The sequence below is a fragment of the Arachis duranensis genome, chromosome 9 (genome assembly GCF_000817695.3).
Source record: "Arachis duranensis cultivar V14167 chromosome 9, aradu.V14167.gnm2.J7QH, whole genome shotgun sequence".
Taxonomy (NCBI): Eukaryota; Viridiplantae; Streptophyta; class Magnoliopsida; order Fabales; family Fabaceae; genus Arachis; species Arachis duranensis.
Window position 1 is genome coordinate 104241178 of NC_029780.3, and position 21905 is coordinate 104263082.

The 21905-nt window shown below is 33.0% G+C and overlaps 1 protein-coding gene across 1 annotated transcript; it reads right to left on the minus strand.

The window, feature by feature from the left end:
* Positions 1-9519: 9519 nt before the first annotated feature.
* LOC107466507 (RING-H2 finger protein ATL70) lies at positions 9520-10474 on the minus strand. Its single transcript, XM_052254727.1, has one exon. It carries the CDS (start codon positions 10441-10443, stop codon positions 9988-9990), a length of 456 nt encoding a protein of 151 aa, XP_052110687.1. The 5' UTR covers positions 10444-10474; the 3' UTR covers positions 9520-9987.
* Between the last annotated feature and the right edge of the window lie 11431 nt (positions 10475-21905).

Below are 21905 nucleotides of genomic sequence, written 5' to 3' on the forward strand. Positions count from 1 at the left end.
AGTCCCAAAAGAGTGAAAATCAAGATTTTACAGGCAATCTGAATCACAAAGAAGATTGGAAGGAACTCTAAACAACTCTTTTTAATGTTTATCTAATATTCTCTCTTTGTTGGATCTTTATTTTTTTGTATTTAAAATATTTTTTTTATCATCCACTAATTCTTCCCCAATATTCCTTGTGTAGGAACTAGATCTGTGTGTATCAATGCTGCAACTTTGGCTCTTGTCGATGCTGGGATTCCTATTCAAGTTTGTATTTTCTTTTAAATTGTTCAACTTTTGATTTAGTTTTGTGACTTTGTAATTATTGAAACTTGTATGAATATAGATAAATTTAAACTAAGTGAAAAATAGTGTTGGAGGTTCTCATGTTACTGTTATAATTCTGCCAAAGTTGAATAAAGTAGCACTTCTTCATGTTAATCTTTTGGTATTATTTTATTTTTTGTATTTTTTTAGTCAACAATGTAAATTAATTTTAGACCCCTTTTTTTGTTATCTCAATATGCACTTTCTTTCGATAGATTCTAAACTACCAATTGACATTTTGAAAAATGTTATACAACTAGCAATTGAAGGTTGCAAAACAATTGCAAATTACATCTTTTAAGTAAGTGTTATCCTTTAATTTTCCTGATCATCCTCTATGGAGTCAAATCATGTCCTATTAATTTTTTAACTTGATTCATGATCTCTGTCTTAGCAGATTTTATTGGAGCACACAAAGCAACCGGAATATGGACAAAAATTCAATGGTTGAAGTTACATGTCCTTTTTGCTATTTATCTGCAAATATTTTTGTATGTGGGTTGTATATTTAACAAGAAATGCAGAGATTAATAAATTCATTTTGTCTTGGTATTTTTAGGCTTTTAGTTTTTTGTATCATTTTAGCAAAATTTGATATTTATTTTGTAAAAGTTATATTTGAATATTTTTTTAACATTAAATCCATGTAATCTAGGATATTTGTTTTTCAATACTAAGTATTAGTTAATTTCATATTTTTATACTATGGTTAATACGTATAGAAATTATTATTATTTTTTTAATCTTATCTGATAAAATTTTATATTAAGCAGCATTTTTATTATGATTTTTTTTAATTTAACTTTTATTGTTAGCCACGGAAAAAGTGTGGTAAAAAAGCCCGACCTGGCCTATTTTGTCACGGGTAAAATGTGGTCATCTTTTTATTTTGCCACGAAAAAGAGCGTGTCTAAACGTGTTAAAATTGTCATGGCTAATGGAATAAAAAGCGTGACTAATTTAAAATGCGTCGCCCTCTTTAGCCACAGATATTCATTTGTTGCCAAAGCGTTGCCACAGTTTTTTTAGAAATCCGTGGCTAAATTCCTTGTTTTTGGTAGTATAAATACTGTTTTATTATTGTTATTAGAATTTAATTTCTATATATTGTTCTACATTATTATATACTCTTTATTCTACATTAAATTATAATTTTGAGTAAATGAGTAATTAATTTGTAATTTTATGTTACTTACATTAATTACTTTGCTAATCTATTCACTCTCTTAATGTAAGTAAAAGCAAATGAAAAAAATAAAAGAAAAAACACTTTAGTAAACAAAATTTTATGTTAAAAAATTGAGTTTCTATATGAGGGGGAAAAAAAGCAAAACAAAACATCAACCTATATAAACATGTATATTTAATATTAAAATTTAAGTAAAATATTATTAACTATTTATGTAAAAATATTTTACTTACTAGCTACGCCACAGTTTGCAGATTGCCGCAGTTAGTTTTCGGCAGATAGCTAAATAGAAAATAGCGACGGTTTAATTAGTAGTTTTTACGTGTATGTACTATGTAGGGTAATTAAAATGTGAATAATATAAAATTACAAATTAAAAAAAAAACAATAAGTTAATAAAAAAAAGAATATAATTTTTATATTCAAAATAAAATGTGTACATTACTAACCTACTCATTTCGTGCGTATCACTTGCTGATGAATTAATTATTATATATCAAATCAGGTTGTATTTGTACATATGTACGTAGGTATTATTTATATTAAAATATAAAATACATATTTACATACAAAATATACTTTTACAAGTGGTTAAATTTCTATAAGGTAATTATTCATCATATCCCAGACTGAAAATAAAAATTAAATCCAAACTAAATAGAGTTCCAATCTACAAAGGCCAACAGGTCTAAGTCTACTCTATCTGCATGCTTGACCTCTTTAGATCGATCTCTGTGCTGAATCTCAACTATTCCTACAAACGTGTTCATACATTTAAATATGAGATCTTAATAACTCTTAGATAAAAGGGAGAAATAACCACCTACTAGAGTAGGAGGGAAAATTAGTGATCACTAAGCCATCATTCTAATTGTATAAATATTCTTCTTAGACTCTAATATTTCTTTTTTTTTTATTGACAGCGGGGCAAGAATGCCCAGAAAGAAACAAACTAGATCACGACTATTCTAGAAAAAGAAATGTCTAAGGAGTCTGCATGAAACTGCAGTGAAATACAGGGAGGTAAACTAAGAAATACATGACACCCAGAGGATAAACTATGACCATAATTAACCAATCTATCTGTACAAGAGTTAGACTCTCAAAACTGATATTGAATCTGCCAACTTGATAACCTGTTTCACCTCTCCGTGATAGCCATAATAAGACCTCTAGATAAATGCAAATCAATATAATCATGCAGAAGAAGATAAACAGTAGTAGCCGAATCAACCTCAATAGGAACATGATTATAGCCAAGACTCATAACCATATATATTCCACCTGGCCCATTAAAATACCCCAAAGTTCTGCTAAAGTAACTGTTGAGAAAGCTAGGTTCGCACTAAAACAAGCCAGGAACTGACCATCATTATCTCTGATGATGCCACCACAAAAAGCTCTCCCGTTTTTAAACACCGAACCATCCGTATTCAACATAACAAATGCAGAATCAGGAAGAATCCACTTAATCTATTTTTTAACATAGTTTCCTACTACTTTCCGAACATGACTAGTCTCATCTTAAGCATACCGAAAATTCTTAGCAAGATGGAGAGAAAAATTGGCAACTTTATCTTCCTTAATAACATCTCCAACATCAAAAATGAATTTATTCCTTCGGTAACATAAGAAATTCATCGTTGTGACAAAAAAAAGGTCCAAGACTGCCCTTGAGAAGGAGATTTAGGTGATAAATTTTCTAACAACCAACACAACAGAGGAGAGTTAAAAAAGTTATCGGAACCTAAACTATTATCAATACTCATCCACATTCTTCTTGCAACTCTACAATCACAGAGCACGTAGAGCAAAGATTTAGGAGCTTTTCCACAGATAGTACATCCATCAAACTCTACCGTATGTCTTCTAGCACGCTGCTCATTCGTCAAAAGCATTTGATTCGCAACAAGCCAACAAAAAGATCTCAATCGCTGCGAAAGCTCCAACTTTTAAATTTTCAAAAAAGAGAACCATTTGACTCATTCGCAAGATTTAAATAGACAGCATAAGCCAATTTAATAAAAAATACCATTTGCAACAAGGAGCCAAGCCAAAAAATCAACGCATAACTCTAGTTCGGGAGGCTTGATGGATAAAAAATGGGATACCAATCTTCTCCAACAAGGTCACAATACTATCAAAGTCTCAACTGCCAATCACGTACTCACAAAATCGCTCATCTAACATCTCTTCGGTGACTTTCAGCTAAGCAAAATCAACAAGTCTCCGGATACTAGAAATTTATTGGTCAAACCAAAAGTTAACCTCAGCTCCAGAACCAATCTTCCAAATAAGATTATTTTCAAAATCTTTCCACACCGAATAGATACCTTGTCAAGCATTTGATGCGGTTCTGAGATGTTTAATCCTAGGAAGGAGTGTTCCTTCATACCTGTATTTATTTTGCATCACTTTGACCCAAAGGGCTTCCCGATCATGAACAAGCTTCCAAGCTAATTTCTTCAAATTAGCTTTATTTATAACTCTCGCTGGTCTGAAGCCGAGACCCCTTGAGATTTCGGCGAGCAAATCTTGCCCCAACTAAGAAGATGAGGTTTATTAACGAAACTGGCTCCTCCCCAGATAAAATTATATACTGTCAATTCTATCACAATCATTCAAAAGAAGCTTCATAGTTTGCATAACATAAGACAGAATAGTACATAACGCAGATTGCGCTAGAGTGATTCTACCTGCCAAAGAAAGATTATGAGCTTTCCAAGAATTGAGCTGATTCAACATTCTATCAAGAATGAATTAGAAGTCTTCCTTTCATGTCCTTCCATGGAGAAAAGTAACTCTCAAATACTTTTTCAAGTCAGTCATAAGTCTCATCCCAAGAACATTACAAAGATTACATTTCTTTTCCAAATGTATATTTTCAGAGAAGAAGAAATAAGACTTAGCAAAATTAACCTTCTGGCCTGAACAATGACAAAAATGGTTTAAGATACCCCGCACTACTTGCACCTAAACTGTAGTATCTTTTACAAATAAGACAATATCATCAGCAAAATAAAGATGAAAAAGACTCAATCCTCCTCTATTAACCGTAATCGGTTACCAAAAATGATGCCCAACTGCAAAAGAAATAATTTGGGATAAGCGCTCAATACAAAGCACAAATAAATAAGAGAAGATATGATCCCCTTATCGAATATCTCTAGAGGGTGTAAAAGATGCTGACGGAGTGCCATTTCATAGAACTTTCATCTCTGCCGAAGAATAGTAGTGATAGATCAGATCAACTAGATCCATTGGAATATTAGCTTCTGATAGAGTATCTCTGATGAATTGCCAATTGAGGCGATCATAAGCTTTTTCGAGATCAATTTTAATAGCCATAAAATCACCATCTCCCTTCTTAGACCACATATAGTGTAGAACTTCTTATCCAATTAAGATATTATCAGCACTTTACCTCCTCGGAATGAAGCTAGATTGTGAGGAACTAATTAGCTTAGGCATAACTTCTTTCAACCTTTGCGATAGAATCTTGGTAATAAGCTTGTATGAGACATTGCATAACCTAAGAGGCCAGAATTGCACTATAGTTTTAGGATTATCCACTTTTGGAATAAGGAAAATAAAGTACTATTCGCTACCTAAATTTCCTGATGATTTTAAAACACTCCATCTACCCATCTGTTAAGAGAAATTTTCAACGAGTCCTAGTTATTTTGATAGAACATAGGTAGAAAACCATCTAGACCCAGAACTTTCCAAGAACCCATGAAGAAAAGAGCATGTCTAATTTCTTTAGGTGAGATATCCCTACCAAACGCTCCTTTTTTTCATTAGTAGGCATAGAAAACAGCCCCAGGACTTTAAACTTTTTATATTCACTAACTTTCGTATAGAGATTCAAAAAATAATTAATACTGAGTTCCTTCAACTGTTGATCATCCTCAATCCAGCTGCCTTCATAATTTTTCAACATACTCACTTTATTCCTTCTTCTTCTAGTCATGGCTAAGCTATCAAAATAAGAGGTATTCCTATCTCCATAATTAATCCACTTACACCGAGAATATTGCTTCCAATAGATCTCCTCTTGAATTAATAAAGCTTCCAATTCCATCTATAAGGATGTTTGCAAATCCTCCAGAAACAGGTTCACTTCAAAAGATAAGCTTGTAGAGACTCTCTGGAGCCTAGCTAAAAGCCATAATTTTCTTCTAGCTAAGTTTTCAAAGATCTATGCATTCCAGAGTTTAACAGCAGACATGAATAACCACATATTTATCTTAAGAGGATTTGTAGAGCTTCAATTATTAGCTAGCAAATTCTGAAAATCGTCATAAGCTAGCCGCAAAGCTAAAAAATCTGAAAGGCCACATCAAAGCATTATCCGGGCCCCCCATATCCAATAAGATGGGGACATGATCAGACTTTAGTTTGGGTAAGTGTTTCATAGCAGCCTGAGAAAATTATTGAGACCATAAGCTATTCACCATATACCTATCCAGTCTTCTTCGAACTGTGCCACATTGCTAGATGAAGAGTTGTCTATGAAAATCAATATCTTGTAATCCAGAACCTAATAAACATGCAGTAAAACGATGATGATCTTTTGATAGACCTGAGTTCCCACCAGTATTAGCACTATTTAAGACACAATTAAAATCACCTCCAACACACAATTATATTTGCACCTGATCTACTAACCGTCTAAAATTAGACTATAATTCTAATCGAGGACCCAGATACGACAAATCGTATACCATAGTAAAAAACTAAGGTACTTCATTACGAAACGAGACTTTAAGATGAGTAAACTGTTTATGGAATTCCAGATGATCAACCTTTCAGCTATAATTGTTCCACAAGACCCAAATTTTCACTACAAGAAAAAGTAGTATTTGTAACAAAAAAATTCGTTACAAAAATCTGAATTTTGAAACGAAAGAAATATATAACAAAAAAATGTTACAAGATTGTTGCAATATGTTTTGTTACAAAAAATTTTTGTAACAAAAAATGAAACTGTTACAATACAAAGTAATATTTTGGGGTTAAGTACTTTTTTCGTCCCTAAGGTTTAAGGTGAAAATCAAAATCGTTCCCGACCTTTTTTTGTTATTAAAGTCATCCCCAATATTACAAAACGTTATAAAATCCTTTTCTACTTTGAACCACAATACAAAAGTTCTATATAAATTAATGTCTCCATAAATTAAAATATTCTTGAGTCCTGTAGTTAATACGTTATCATCATTTTGACACTTCTATAAATGTGAAAAATAATAAAAAATTAAAAACATAAAATAACACTAATTACAATTATAACATCAACCGTCCACCAATCAATTACTCAATTCAATGCCAAAGTAAATCTAAATATCAAAGATCTTATCATAAATTAGCATGATTCTAAAGACAATATTAAATAGTTAAAGTATATATAAACTTGAATATCTGAAGGTGACAATCCTCAATATAATTACATAATTAAATATTTAAGAAGAGGATACTTAAAAGGTGAATGCTACCGTACCCTCTCTAAAATAACATGTAAGTTACCCTCTCTGATGTGTCACATTTTAATTGGGTGTTTATTTTAACCTGAGTTATCTTCTCCACTCTTTCGTCGTCGTTGCTCTTCCCAAGCATCACCGTCTCATTGGTGTTCCGTTTTCTCTTCTCAAATCATTCTTCTAGAAAAGGTACCTCTGTCGTCCTCATTACGCCTCCCAAACATCACAGTGGGTATCTTATTTTATCTTCCCAAATCATTCTTTTAGATAAGGTACTCCAACTCTCTCTAATTGCGTTTACTCCTCCCCATTGTATTCCTTCATCGTCGTCGTTACACCTCCCAAGAATCACCGTCTCATTGGGTGTCTTGTTTTCTCTTCCCAAATCATTCTTCCAAAAAAGTATTCCATCTCTCTAATTGCGTTTACTCCTCCCCATTCCTTTGTCGTCGTCGTTGTGTCTCCTAAGTATCACCGTCTTATTAGCCGTTACCGTCTTCTAAGATATTATTAACTCTCATGAGATTAAAGTAACTCAGGTTAAAATAAACACCCAATTAAAATATGACATATCAGAGAGGGTAACTTACATGTTACTTTAGAGAGAGTAGGGTAGCATTTACCTACTTAAAATTAATTGACAATTTTGCCAGATATTTTCATTTACAGTTTTGGAAGAATTTTGACATAACCTCTCTTAAAATATAGACATATTCATTTTTATAGTTCCCACAAGTCCAACCAATTTCTCATTCCACAAGTTCTGAATTCTCAACATCAATCAAATATCTATTCAAGTTCTTCATCCTTATACATAAAACCATAAACTCAATATAACAATCAACCACTCGATTTTAATTTCTTATCATTAGTAAAATCAAATGCTAATGATTTTTTAGATTTATGAGCTAAATTTCAAATTTCAATCAATCGTAACATAGTTCACAATCAATTCCATTAATCAATCATAACATAGTTCCCAGCTCTCTACGTATTCCTTTCTCTCTTTTTTTGTTCATTGTTTAGAGTGCGTGTGTGAGTTGCAGTAAAGTTAGGGCAATTGGTGAAAATTTGGGTCTTTAAAGTTAGGTTTGGGAAAAGAAGAGTAAGAATAATTTGGGGATTTTATAAAAATTAGGCAATAAAATAGTAATTATAATTAAATTTATAAAATAAAATTTATTTTAAAACACAAAATATTTATTTGTCAACTTATAAATTAGTTTAAAATACCCACTAATTTAAAAGTAAAAATAATCTAATTAATTTTTTTATTCCTTAAATTAAAGTATTAAACTCTAAATATTAATTATTCAAATTAAATCATATAAAATTTTTATTATTTCTCAACTACTAAAACTTTAAATTTTAAATATAGAAAATATTCAATTATTATAAAATCAAATAAAAATCTGATTTAATTTAAACTCAATTTTTTAAAACTTGATTTTTTACCCCTAAAAAGTAACGTTTTGAAAAAAAAAATTTAAATACAAAAGATCTTTAAATTTTGTGATAAATAATAATTTATTACAAATAATATTAAATTTTATGATAAATTAATTTTTTATTATAAAATATTTTAAATTTTTACAACAACTTAATTTTTTGTTACAAAACATAATAAAATTTTACAATAAAATACCATTTTATTACAAAAATCAATACAATTTTTTAAAAAAGAAATTAAATTGTTACAAAATATTAAAACATTTTGTAATAAAATGTCTTGTTGTTACAAATTATTTTTATTATGTAATAGTAACTAATTTTTGTTACGAAAAATAATAATTTACAATAATTTTAAATTTGTTTAAAATTTTTTATTACAAATAATGTTCCATTTTTTTTGTAGTGATCCACTTGAGAACCTAACACCTTCCACCAGACACGTAGAAAAAAAACTCAATTTACTCGCAATTTTTATTATTGCTTTAACTCCAGAGACATGAGTTCCAACAAATAGAACGAATGAGAATAGAAAAACCCTTCAATTTACACTTCTATAATTCCAAGTTATTATATTCATAAATAAAATAATAATAACATAACGAAACGTTGGAAGAAACAAATAGTAAAATTATTAAACATATTTCTGCACACCATAAACCTACATTAAATTTTTATTGATTTAGGTATTGGAGTGTTTTGTAGATACCACTTCACATTCTCATTAAAAAAACGTCACCTAATCTCACATTTAAACACAAATTACTTGTTTTAGATAACTCTTATAACAGTATTATTATATGTTAAAAGGAGAAAAGTTGAATAAGGAAGGAAGATTGTTTGTTTTACAATAAAAAAAATATTAAAACATAAAAATATTATTTACAGTGCACACTCTTCTTAAAAATTTAGTTACAATTTGTATTTTATATCCAACTTTATTTTTCACCAAAAAAAAATTCCATTTCTATATACATTTAATATTTTTGTTAATTTAATATTTAGGTATATACATCTTGTGTTATTTTTATGTTGATTTAATTTAACATTAATTTAATTTTGCAATTATAATTAAATTATATTATTAACCTATAAATAAACACTCTTCATTGTACATCTTAATAATACATCCCAATATATAATTTCATGAAGTATACCAGTAAGAGCAATGTTAGGAGATAGCAACTTTTGTGATTGTTAGCCATCAACTAACCATCAATGATAATTTGATGGTGTGAGATTGGTATGAGATTTCATCTAATGGCTCACATTTCTCTGCTGGTTACATACTGGCCAAAATTCAATAGAATTGCTGGCCCCCTAGACTTTCCCTTACCAGTAAATAAGCACATATATACATATACCCCTGTCAAATAAATAAACAAATACATCCATGTTTACTTACATATCCTATACACAAAAAGTTCTGAAAAGTGCTCACCGAATAATCATAATAGGTATTATTCAGGTGAGTGAAGCGTATTATACAGGAATCTAAATACCTCCAAAGTATAGCTTACAATAAATTAAAGTACTATAAGATATAGATCTAGGACTATACTATGGAGCTTGAGTAGGCAATGATTTTCGGCATATGGGACATGTGGAGTGCAACATGAGCCATGGATCAACACAAGGTTGGTGAAAGGCATGGCCACAACCAGGAAGAACCCTCAACATCTCACTCTCTTTATAGTCTCCTAAGCATATGGTGCATCCACCCACAACACTATTTTTGTTCTTTACCTCATCGGAATATGGCATCTTAGGGTAATTCTCATAACTCGTGTCGATACGAATATCCACGTGGTGTTCCAATGTTTGATGAGATTGTGACGATGGAGGAACACCGGCTACTATGTTAAATATGTTAGGAATTCGAATTCTGCGAATGCGGAAACATGCAAAAGCTATGGTAGCAAGTAAGAAGATCAAACCTAGTATGAATGCTACGCCATATGTGAAACCACTAGCATCAAAACCATCTTTTGATTGAGAAGTGGAATTATTGGACATCTTCTTAGCTTCAGTTAGTTGTTGGATAAATTTTTGAGGAACAGGGAGGGATGGAAAACTTTTAATTTGTGAGTTATAAGATCATAGGTGATAAGGTATTTTATGTGTTTGGTTGGTCAACGACGTTTATGTCCTTTTCATGTTTGATAGGTGTATTAAATAAATAATCTTGTTATCTTAGTTTTATATTTAATTTATTGGCTGGCTTTTATTGCTTTGAGGAGCTTCTTTTTGGAATAATATATAGAATATACAATTAAGTGGATAATTAACACATGACAATGACTTCATGTAAACCTATTTGCATACAATATATATTCTAAGACGATGACAATTACATGTATTGGATTTTTCTCAATTATTATAATATAAATTTAATTAGTTTTCATGCACCATTAAAAAATTGTGGATTTCTAAAGAAATAGATGTAATAGTAGCTTGTTGGAACCTAAATATTTTAGAAAATGTCACAGAATTATTTTATACAATCATTTAATCATATATTATTATATTAAAAAAATATAACTAATTTTTAAGTCACCAAAAAAATTTATTATTTAAAAAATTATCTAAACTTATAAATTTAATTAATAAAGGTATAAAACTTTATATCAAAATTAAATTTTTATAATATATATCGTCATAGAGGTTGAAGAGTCTGAGTTTATGTACATTTGAACATCCAAGTATCAAAATAAAAATCAACAAATACATTTGTATGTGATATGGACGGTAAAACCTAATTAAAAAGCAATAAATCAGTTTTATATGTTATAGTTCGGTTTTGCACGATATAATTTATTCAAACATCATAATTTGGATTCACACAAAGCAAGTATCATAACGACCTAATACGATATTATTATCCTTCGATGAAAATAATTGTTAAAAAACATAATTTCATTTTATGTATAAAAAAGATAAGATCTTTTATCTTCGACAGAACTAAGACAAATATACAACAATACTAATTTAAACATTAGAGTGCCTTTTGGAGGTACACTCCCCACTTTGTTATATCCACGACGAGATATACTTTCTGGACGAGAAGCTCGGACATTTAAGCCACCAGCTTGGAATTAAGAATTACAGTTCGGAGCCAACTGTCGGGAAACGAGTTACATCCAGACCACTCACGCAAGAACAACTGGCACCTACCGTGGGGACTTGAAATAAAAACCCTATTTTTCTTAAAGGTCCCGAAAACCACTCCCTACAACCATGGCTGACATACCTCTTCCCACGCCATCCGAGCTTTTTCGGATGGTAACGGAGTTACAGCAGGCCAATCAATGCATGGCAGAGGAGAATCAGCGAATGGCGAACCAAATAACCGAGCTGACCAATGCTCAGATTGAACACAATAATGATGAACGAGTAGAAGATGAAGAGCAGAACTTCGATCCAACACATATCTCTGAAACTCAGCCGAACGAAGAACACCGAGAGGTTAACAAAGACAATGAACACGATAATGTTGTTGGACCATTTACTGCTGAAATAATGAGCTTCCAAATGCTCAAGAGGTTCACGCTGTCAACGACCTTATCCCCTTACGACGGGTTAGGCGACCCCAGAAAGCATATCAAAAATTTTCGATCTATAATGATAGTAAACAGTGCTTCTGACCCTGTTTTATTATGTCGTTATTTTTCTATTTTTTAGACGGTCCTGCACTTGATTAGTTTTGTTCTTTGTCTGCATATTCAATTTCTCATTTTTAGGAACTTGCGAAACTTTTTGAAGATCACTTTGCTGCTTCTTCCACCTGCATGATTCAGATTACTTGAATACAATCAAGTAAGGCCAGAATGAAAGCCAGAAGGACTATATCACTCATTTTACGAAAGTGGCCTTCACCATTCCAGATTTTCACCCAGAAGTACACCTGCATGCCATTAAGAGCGGACTTCAGCCAGAAAAATTTCAGGAAGCAATCACGATTGCCAAGCCGAAAACTCTCGCCGAGTTCCGTGAAAAAGCTAAAGGCCAGATGGAGACTGAAAAACTCCGCCAATCTCGGAAGTCAGAAAAAACTCATGCTAACAAAGACGATGATAAAGCTCAAGAGAGTAAAAAGGCCTTCAAATTAACACCACGTTATGACTCGTACACGCAGATTAAAACAAAAAGAGACGACATAATCAAAGAGATCCTAAATTCGAAGCTCATCAAATCTCCCCAAAAAGCCGACAATTACCAAGATCCGAAAAATGTGGATTATAACACCCCGATTCTCCACAGGATTATTCTCAGAATTCTGTGATGTAAAAAATTTGATAAATATCTAAGAATCACCTCGTCATAAAATAATAAGATGGATTTAGACTTGATAAGTGAAAAGAATAGATAAACGCGTGTCCTAAACTTCAATATTATTTTACTTTGTTTTAATTAGCAACTAGATTCGGTGATTTCAAAAATTATTACACCGATTCAATTATTCTAATAATTACTTTCATAATATTTTAATCATCTCTTTAGTTGTTCTTGAAAAGACTTGATAAATAAATAATTGAACCACACTATTTTAATGAACCAAGTCTTGAACCGGATTGGTTTCTTTTCTTTTGGTCCAACCAAACCACCTCCCACCCAATTAAACTCAATCCTGATTACCTCTTCTCTCAACACCGCTTGGAATTTAGCCATAAACCATAGTTCCACCTCTTCAGATGTGAACCGCTGCTGTGTTGGAGGGAGGAGAAGACACGAAGCTCTCATCAACAAGCTCAACCCATCCTTCCTTCTATATAAATATAGGTAAGTAACTTTAATTTCTCTTCTTCCCCAAAACACACATCAAGCAGAGAAAAGAGAGGAAGGGCCAGTGACGAAAAAAGAAGAGAGAGCAGGGAGGAGGACGGTCAAAGCTGAAGCAAAAGTTTCATCCTACTCACCCAATTGATTCCTCGAGCTTCTCTGTAAAGTAAGAACCAGCAATTTCACCTTCTTTCCTTACTTCTCTCATTCAAACCTCTGACCAACTTGTTGCTCTATTCCTCTAGCTTGTCTAATCTTTGAAGCAGCCAAAAATAGTAACTTAGAAAAGAAAATAAAAATATGCACAAAATTAAAATACAATGAATTAAAGCATGCAAATGTAATAAGTAAAAGAAAATTAAAGAGAATATGGATGAGAAGGGAGGAAAAATGAAGAATAAGAAAGTAAGAAAGGAAGAAGAAAGAATAAGAAAGGAGAGAAGAAAGAAGAAGAATGGAAAATAGGAAGCGACGCGTAAGCGTTGCCCATGCGTACGCGTGGGTAGCAGGCTGAGAAAACCACGCGTAAGTGTAAAAAGACGAAATGGGTGGGTGACGCGTACGCGTGAGGTGGGTTGTGCGCCAGGCTAACCACCCGCATAGTTCCAGCACAACACTCGGAAAAAATGTACCAGAGAGCAAAATCCAATATGATGCGTGTACGTCGGCCACGCGCACGCGTGGGACAATTTTTTTTAAGCTTATTGAGAAATAACAGGTTACTAACGCAATGCCAAACATGATTAAGCAAATGAAGCCATAATTTAAACTAAATAAACATAACTAAAAATGAAAATTTAACTTATTACCAATGTAAACAAAAGGGAAAATAGGAAGAATTTACCATGGTGGGGTGTCTCCCACCTAGAACTTTAAGTTAAAGTCCTTAAGTTGGACATTTGGTGAGCTTCTTGTCATGGTGGCTTGTGCTTGAACTCATCTTGAAACTTCCACCAACGCTTGGACTTCCAATAAGCTCCAACATTTCCAAGTGAAGTCACCAAGCCTTGATGAAGTTCTTCACACGCTTTGAGCTCCCAAAATTGATCATCTTGTATGCCGGGATCCCAAATCTTGTTTCTACACCTGTCTTTAAGTTGATCATCATTGTTCCAACCGGGTGGCAAGCAATCCAAATTCTCAATGAAGTACCAACTCTTCTCTTAGATCCAACCAATTGATCACTAGTCCAATCCTTGCATCTAGCTCTTGAAATCTCAGCCTTGATGAGTCATGATTTGCAACTCCAACCACTAAACATCCTTCTTTTACACTTAATTCCATAAGACCTCTTAAGTTGTCCATCCGTTTCAAGAATACCATACTCAAGTGGGACAATAAAGTTAATAGAGATAAGTTTTACCCACTCAAATGAAGGAGTAGATGGCAACCTAGGTAGAGAAGTCTCCAACGATCTTGACAAAGCATATTTAACTCCCGTCCATCCTTTTCGAAGGACTTCCACCTTTTTAAAAGATTCTTCACTTTCAAGCTCTTCCTCACTGGATTCATCCAACTCTTCTTCATCACTCAAATCATAAATATGAGGTTGAGAGAAATCTACCTCAATGTTGCTTTCAATTTCATCAGGAGAAGGTTCTTCTAACTCAAGGATTTCACTTGTGGATGCAAATTCATTACTAGGATGGCTTGATTCATGGTCATCATCACCAAGAGAACTTACCTCTTATCTATTCCGTCCAATTCTTCATAGGGAACATGCCTTGGAGGTTGTGCACCTTCTTCCTCAACTTCTTTTTCAATTCCAATAGGGATAAATCAATTGTAGTAAGAAATTCATCAATTATTGAATCCATCTCTTGATCAACCTCCTCAAAATCTTCAACCATGATATGATTTGGAGGTTGTACACCCTCCTCAACATCAAATTCAAACTTCTTGGAGGGAGGCTCTATGACTTGAGAGGTTCCCATGGACTCTCAACATCTCCTAAGTCTTCAATCACTTCTTCCTCTTCAACAATTACGGCTTCCTCTAATTGTTCTAATACAAAATTACATTCCTCATTTTCCACCGGAGTTCCTAATCTCTCCTTCATGCTACGTTCTTCATTAGATTCTCCACATGTAGCCATGGGAGTTCCTTGAGTGTCCAAACATCGGGAGGCTAATCGATTTACTACCTCTGTCAAGGCAACCGTGAATTCTAATACCTCCCTTTTCATCTCTTCTTGCCCTTGAAGAACAACACCAAGGGTGTCATCCGTTGGAGATTGGAGTGAATATGAGGGTTGAGTATTAGAGGTAAGGGGTGGATCCACACAGGATATCAGAGCTTGGAGTGAATTTTGAAGCTCTCTTTGTCCTTGAAGAATAGCACTAAAGGTATCATCTATGGGAGTTTGGGATGGATAGGAGAGTTCATTGGTTGGAAAAAAAAGCTCATAATACGAAGGTGGTTCTTCTTGATAAGGATATGGAGATGGTGAATATTGATATGGTGGTTCTTGTGAGTAATTGTGTTGGAATGGGGGTGGTTCTAAGTATGGCTCGTAAGGCTCTTGGTATATGGTGGGTAAGGATTAGGGTCATATGGGGGTGTTTGGTAACATGGGACTTGTGAGTACGGTGATTCAAAACTATGTTGAGGAGGGGTTTCATAGGCATATAGTGGGGTCGTTGGTAGTCACAAGGAGGTCCACCATATCCATTGTCTTCGTATACATTATGGAATGGCTCTTGTTCATAGTGCATCGAAGGAGGTTGTTGCTAAGATGGTTGTCCATAAGCTTGAAGCTCCTCTCACCTTTGATTGTCCCATCCTTGATGCACGCCTTCATTGCAATCTTCACTTCCTACAACATAATTGTAACCACACCCATAGTCAAAGGGGTGAGAATTCATAGCAATAAAAGAAAATAAAAACAAAAACTAATAAGAAATAATGAAAATAAACTCCTAAACTAGAAACAACTAACAAAGAAACGAAAAGAAAAACATATTCACAATATTCACAATAACCAATAATAAAGCACACGTTTGCAATTCCCCAGCAATGACGCCAAAAATTTGACGGAGGAAAAATGTCGGTAAAGATTTTCACAAAAATATTGCATTGCAAGTATAGTTCTAAACCGACAATTAAACCTCAATCAAAATTTAATTTGTTTGTTGCAATGCAAACCCAATAAAAATAAACTGAAGTTTTTAAACCTCGGGTCATCTCTCAAAGAATTGCAGGAAAGTGTTTATTATTGGTTATGATAAAGTATATTTTTGGGTTTTGTGATAAGAGACAAGTAACGTAAATAACAAGGAAATAAAATAACAACTAAGAAAAGTTCTAACAAGGATAGAGAATTGGAATTCATATCCTTATTACCATCATCAATTGTGATGGTAATTGCCTTTTGCTCTCACTTAGTTAACCTCTAACAATGAAGGAAAATGAAGTGAGCAAAATCAACTTAAGTTCACAAGTCCTAATCAAAGACTAGATTTAGTGAAGCCTAAGCCAACTAGCAATTTTCAATCACCAATCAATAAAAGAATTTTGATAACTCAAGATCCTCTAATTGATCAATCCAAGTTAAGAACATAAAAATCTAATTTAAAATTCAACCAAACATTTTATCAAACACTTGGAAGGTACAAAATAAAGGTATAGAAAAGTAACAAGGAATATTAAATCTAAACACCCAATGAAAATAATTAACAATGACAACCAAAGAAAACAATAACAATATGAATATATAAATTGCATTAACAAAGATCGAAAGCATCAAGAGTGCATAAACATAAGGATAACAAAGTGAAGGAAATAACAAGTAGAATTGAAGAACAAAGGTGCTAGAACAATAACTTGCAAGGAATTGTAAATAAAAATAGAAATTAAATCTAAATCTAAGAGAAAATTCGAGTAAAAATCCTAAAACCTAGAGACAGGAGAGAGCCTCCCTCTCTAGAAAACTACATCTAAACCTAACTAATGTGAATGAAAGTATGAATGATTGATTCCCCCTTTCCAACTCCATTCTGTAGCCTTTAATGAGTAATTTCGGGCCTGAAACTGGGTCAAAAGCAGCCCAGAAATCGCCCCCAGCGAGTTCTGTTAAGTGCAGCATGTGACGCTCTGTCACGCGTACGCGTCAACAATGCATACGCGTTGCTGAACAATTCCTAGTCACGCGTACGCGTCGCTTGCCTCTTGCACTGGTCATGCTGATCCTGCGACGCGCACACATGGGTGACGCGTACACGTCACCTAACTGCAATGCAACTATGACAAATTGCATATCATTTTGAAGCCCCGAATGTTAGCTTTCCAACGCAACTGAAATCGCCTCATTCGGACCTCTATAACTCAAGTTATGATCGATTTAGTACGAAGAGGTCAGGATTGAAAGCTTATCAATTCCTTCAATTTCTTGTGTTCCTTCCACTTTTGCATACTTCATTTCCATCCTCTAAGCCATTTCTACCCTATAAACTCTGAAAACACTTAACAAACATATCACGGCATCGAATGGTAATAAGAGAGGATTAAAATTAGCAAATTTAAGGACAAAGAAGTATGTTTTTAATCATAGCACAAAATTAGGAAGGAAAATGTAAAACATGCAAATTCTATGAATAAGTGTGAGAATAATGGATAAAATCCACTCAATTCAGTACAAAATAAACCATAAAATAGCGGTTTATCAATCATCACAAGCAAAAAAGGGTAAGTAATTTTCCCTTGCTTGTATTTGTTTTGGCCGAATGGCCTTGTGTGTGTAATAGAGAATGTTGGTTCTTGTTGCGATTAGGATTCGGTTGCAAAGAGGTAGCAGAGGCAAGCTTTGTGTGTTTGATCAACAAACAAAGTAAGGGATAGGATAGATAGAATGTTACTTGGTTGTTGTACTTGCTTGTATGGATTACTGGTTTATTATATATATGATTGATGAAGCACCCATATAGAAAGAAATCTGTTTGTGATAGTGCAAAAAAATATATGTTCAATTGTATATATGTACTTGAAGAATTGTGAATGATTGAATTTGAATTTACGGGACTGTGTTGAAATTAGTAACAACTTTAGATAACCAAAGAAAAGCTAAAAGTGTGATTTTAGGGGAGTTATAGTCTAGGGTGTGAAATTTGGCATGTGAGGTTGTTTGAATTGCATTGTGCAAAATTTATGCAATTTCTGCATAATTGGCAGCAAAATGAATGAATTTATGGGAGCAGTCCTGACCAAAATTTTGTATGAAATAATTTTTTTATGAAACTTTAATGTATTTTTAATGACTCATAATTTCAAAATTAATTGATAAGTGGATTGGGAGAAATGAAATTTTGAAGATTAATGGTTTCTGCAAAAAATTCTGTCCTCTTATTGCAGAAGCACCAACTTCCAACCCACTTAACTTTTAATTATGATAAGGAATTAAGTTGAAACTAGTGGCAATTTGAAGTTTAATATATCTATAATCTCCAGTTTAAATTTTAGATAGATACCACATTTATCCAATTAAATATGATGCAGGGAAGGTGGCTAACTCCCTAAATTCTGAAAACCATTTTCAAAAAAATAGGGTAACATTTCCGATTGAATAACTTTCTCATACAGCATGATATTGATCCATAATTTATTTTGTTTGAAATCTAAATGAGTCTCATTTGATGTCACCAATTTTGAAAGGCAATAGGTAAAAATTGGATTTTTAATGAATTTATCAAGTTTACCGCTCCCAGCTATTTTTCTGCAATGATAGTAGAATTTTGAAAGATTTGTACAAGTTTCAATTATGGTCGGATTGCCCCAGAACCAAGTTTTATTTTTTAAACCAGTAATTTTACAATAACTAAGAGAATTAAAGAGAGTCTAATGACCAATTAAGGATGTCTATGTGATAAATTGTTAAGGAGGGATTGAAAGTACTAAGATTAAAGAAATCCGTAAAGGTAGCGCTAGTACCATTTTAAGGAAGATTATGCCCAATTTTCTTTTTGTAAGAATACATGAATTTCGTTAAATGAAAAAGTGTAGACTATCCCTAAAAGAATTAATGTTAAATGGTAATGTGGAGGATGTGTAATCAAATGGTGATGCGGAGGTACGTTTAATAATGTGGTGATACGGAGGTGTGTGTATGCAATTGGTGATGTGGAGGTATAACGAAAAGAAAGAAAACAGTAACCATAAATGGATAATGATTCATAAGAACTGTTTGTTTGAATAGGCCTTTGTGCCAAAATACTAATGCGAAAGTGCCTTCCTGACTGATAGCTTAACATTGCTAATGCGGGAATGTTCGCCTAACTGATAGCCTGTTTCTTACCGTGATGCCAAGATATCCTAACTGACATGGGTTCGCCCAAGATGATAATTATGCCTGACTGACACGGTAAAAATACCATATTCGGGGTTTGCCTCAAGTAACATCGGGTTACGGGTAGACAACCGACGCATGAGCTCATGGCCTGCACTAGGTACAGGCATGCATCATAAATTGTTTGTGCATTTGATTGTGATTGTTTACTGTTCATTCTTTCTGCTATGTGCTATCTGCTTCTTGTTAATTTTCTATTCTCTAATTCTTGTTTGTGTTCTAAAGTTGTATAATTATAATTTCCCCAAAGTTTAGATTAAGATAGTAAAACTAGAAATAATTGCCATAAAGAATAGCATAAGGAGCCGCAAAACCCCAACAAAAGATGCCAAGATAGAGTTATGTCAGAACCGCGATACGGAAGTAGGCAAGAGACTTAGCAAGCAAGTTATTACGATAGAGTCAGAACTCTAGGGTTCACGAGAGAGATGTGTTTTCACGGTGTCGCCTTACTGGAACCATATAGGTTCTCACCCCTTCCTTTTTCCTTTTCCCCCAAAGGGAGGATTTCGACTTGATTGCTGAAATTGGAGTTATATTTAGAAAGGAGCATGTATTTTCGGACCCTACAGAAGATACTCGAGACTAGTTCTGAGATAATGCCTACAGACTTGTGTCCCAATGGTGAGAAGAATGTGGGATAAATGGTCTTTATTCCTTAGACTTTGCTTTCCCTCACTTGTGTAGCATTTTTTAGGGGTAGGACTTGATATTTTTCTTTTCTTTTTTTATCCTGGATACTAGTTAGGGATTTTCTATATAAATCAGATATTTTGAAAAGTTGTCAATTGTATATAAGTTTATAGGTATATCTATATATAGCTAAACATGCCAAGTTTATATAAACTAACTTAAGACGTATATATGTATGAAAGTTTTTTTTGTAATTTTGTTGCCATTTGATTTTGCTATTAGTTTGGTAGTTATTTTATTTGTATATCTTTGATGATGTTTATGATTTTGCTAATATGTTTGTTAAGAAAAACATATGATAAAAATAAGCTAACATATGTGATCCCGTTAGTACGAAAGGCTCATATGTAGTAAATATTATCAAGTCTAGAGTTTTATAGGATTATTGGAAAGTGACACCTGATGACTGACAGTGATTTGGACCTGCCAGAAATTGGGTCATTACATAGATAAATCCAAATATTGCACCTTCCACCAGAAGCATGAGAACACTACTGACAAGTATGTAATAACCAAAGACCTGTTAGAGCGATTAGCTCGGAAGGTCACCTAGACAAATACATCAGTGGGCACATACAAAATCGCGCCACATCCTCTGCCGACCACACCTCGGCAGGACACTACTCCTGAGATAAAGAGAAGACGACTCATCATCATCATGACCAGCCACAAGAAGTTATTAACTGTATTTCAGGAAGCTTCGCATGTGGAGGAGCAACCAGCTCAGCACGGAAACGTATATACCGAGCTATGCTCTCGGTAGAAGGCAATCCAAGTGCAACTCAAACTACTCCACACCTTCCACAAATGACGTTTCGAGAGTCTAATTTTCATACAAACACAACAAATTTGGATGATCCAATTGTGATTTTCATCCCGTTAGGAGACCTTTTGGTTCATAAAGTGTTACAAGACCCTGCAGTACAGATGTTTTATTCTATTCAATATTCCAAAAAATGAAACTAAGCAATAACTTACTCCAACCTTCCACTAGAGACCTGGTCGGATTTTTAGGTGAGCGTGTTCCGGTATTAGGATCTGTGTGGTTACAAACCACATTGGGTAATCATCCTTTATCTAAAACTGCGGATGTGCAATACTTAATTAGTTGTTGACTGCTTTAGTCCTTATAATTTAATATTCGGCCGACCTTTTTTAAATAAGTTTGGCGCTATTATCTCTACCATTTCTCTCTGTGTTAAGTTTTCTGTGCATGATGATCTTACCACAACTATTCACAGTGATCATCGTGAAACTCGGCAGTGTTACAACATCAGTCTCAAACTGCCAAATCGAGGAAGAAAAATTAATTAAAAATTAATCTTTTTGAAATAATTAAATCTTGATTCTATTTATTAATCACAAAATTAGTATTCTCTCCAAATTATATGTAATAAATATTTGAAAGAAGAAAAATAAAAATATAAATTAAAAGATAAGTAATAAAAGTTGAAAACTAAATAAAAAAATTTGAAAATATGTACATAATAATAATAATAACAATAATATATTTTTTTACATGAATAATACTATGGAATTATTTTTTAATTATATTTAATTATAAATTTAATGTATTCTTTATAATTTTATAAATTTATTTGAATTGTATTATTTTATTATTTTATTTTTTGTAGATCAAAAAAATAGAGAGAGATAGAGAATAAGTGAG

Coding starts and splice junctions, on each gene's coding strand:
- LOC107466507 (XM_052254727.1), bottom strand. CDS start 10,443: ATGTCCAATAATTCCACTTCTCAATCAAAAGATGGTTTTGATGCTAGT.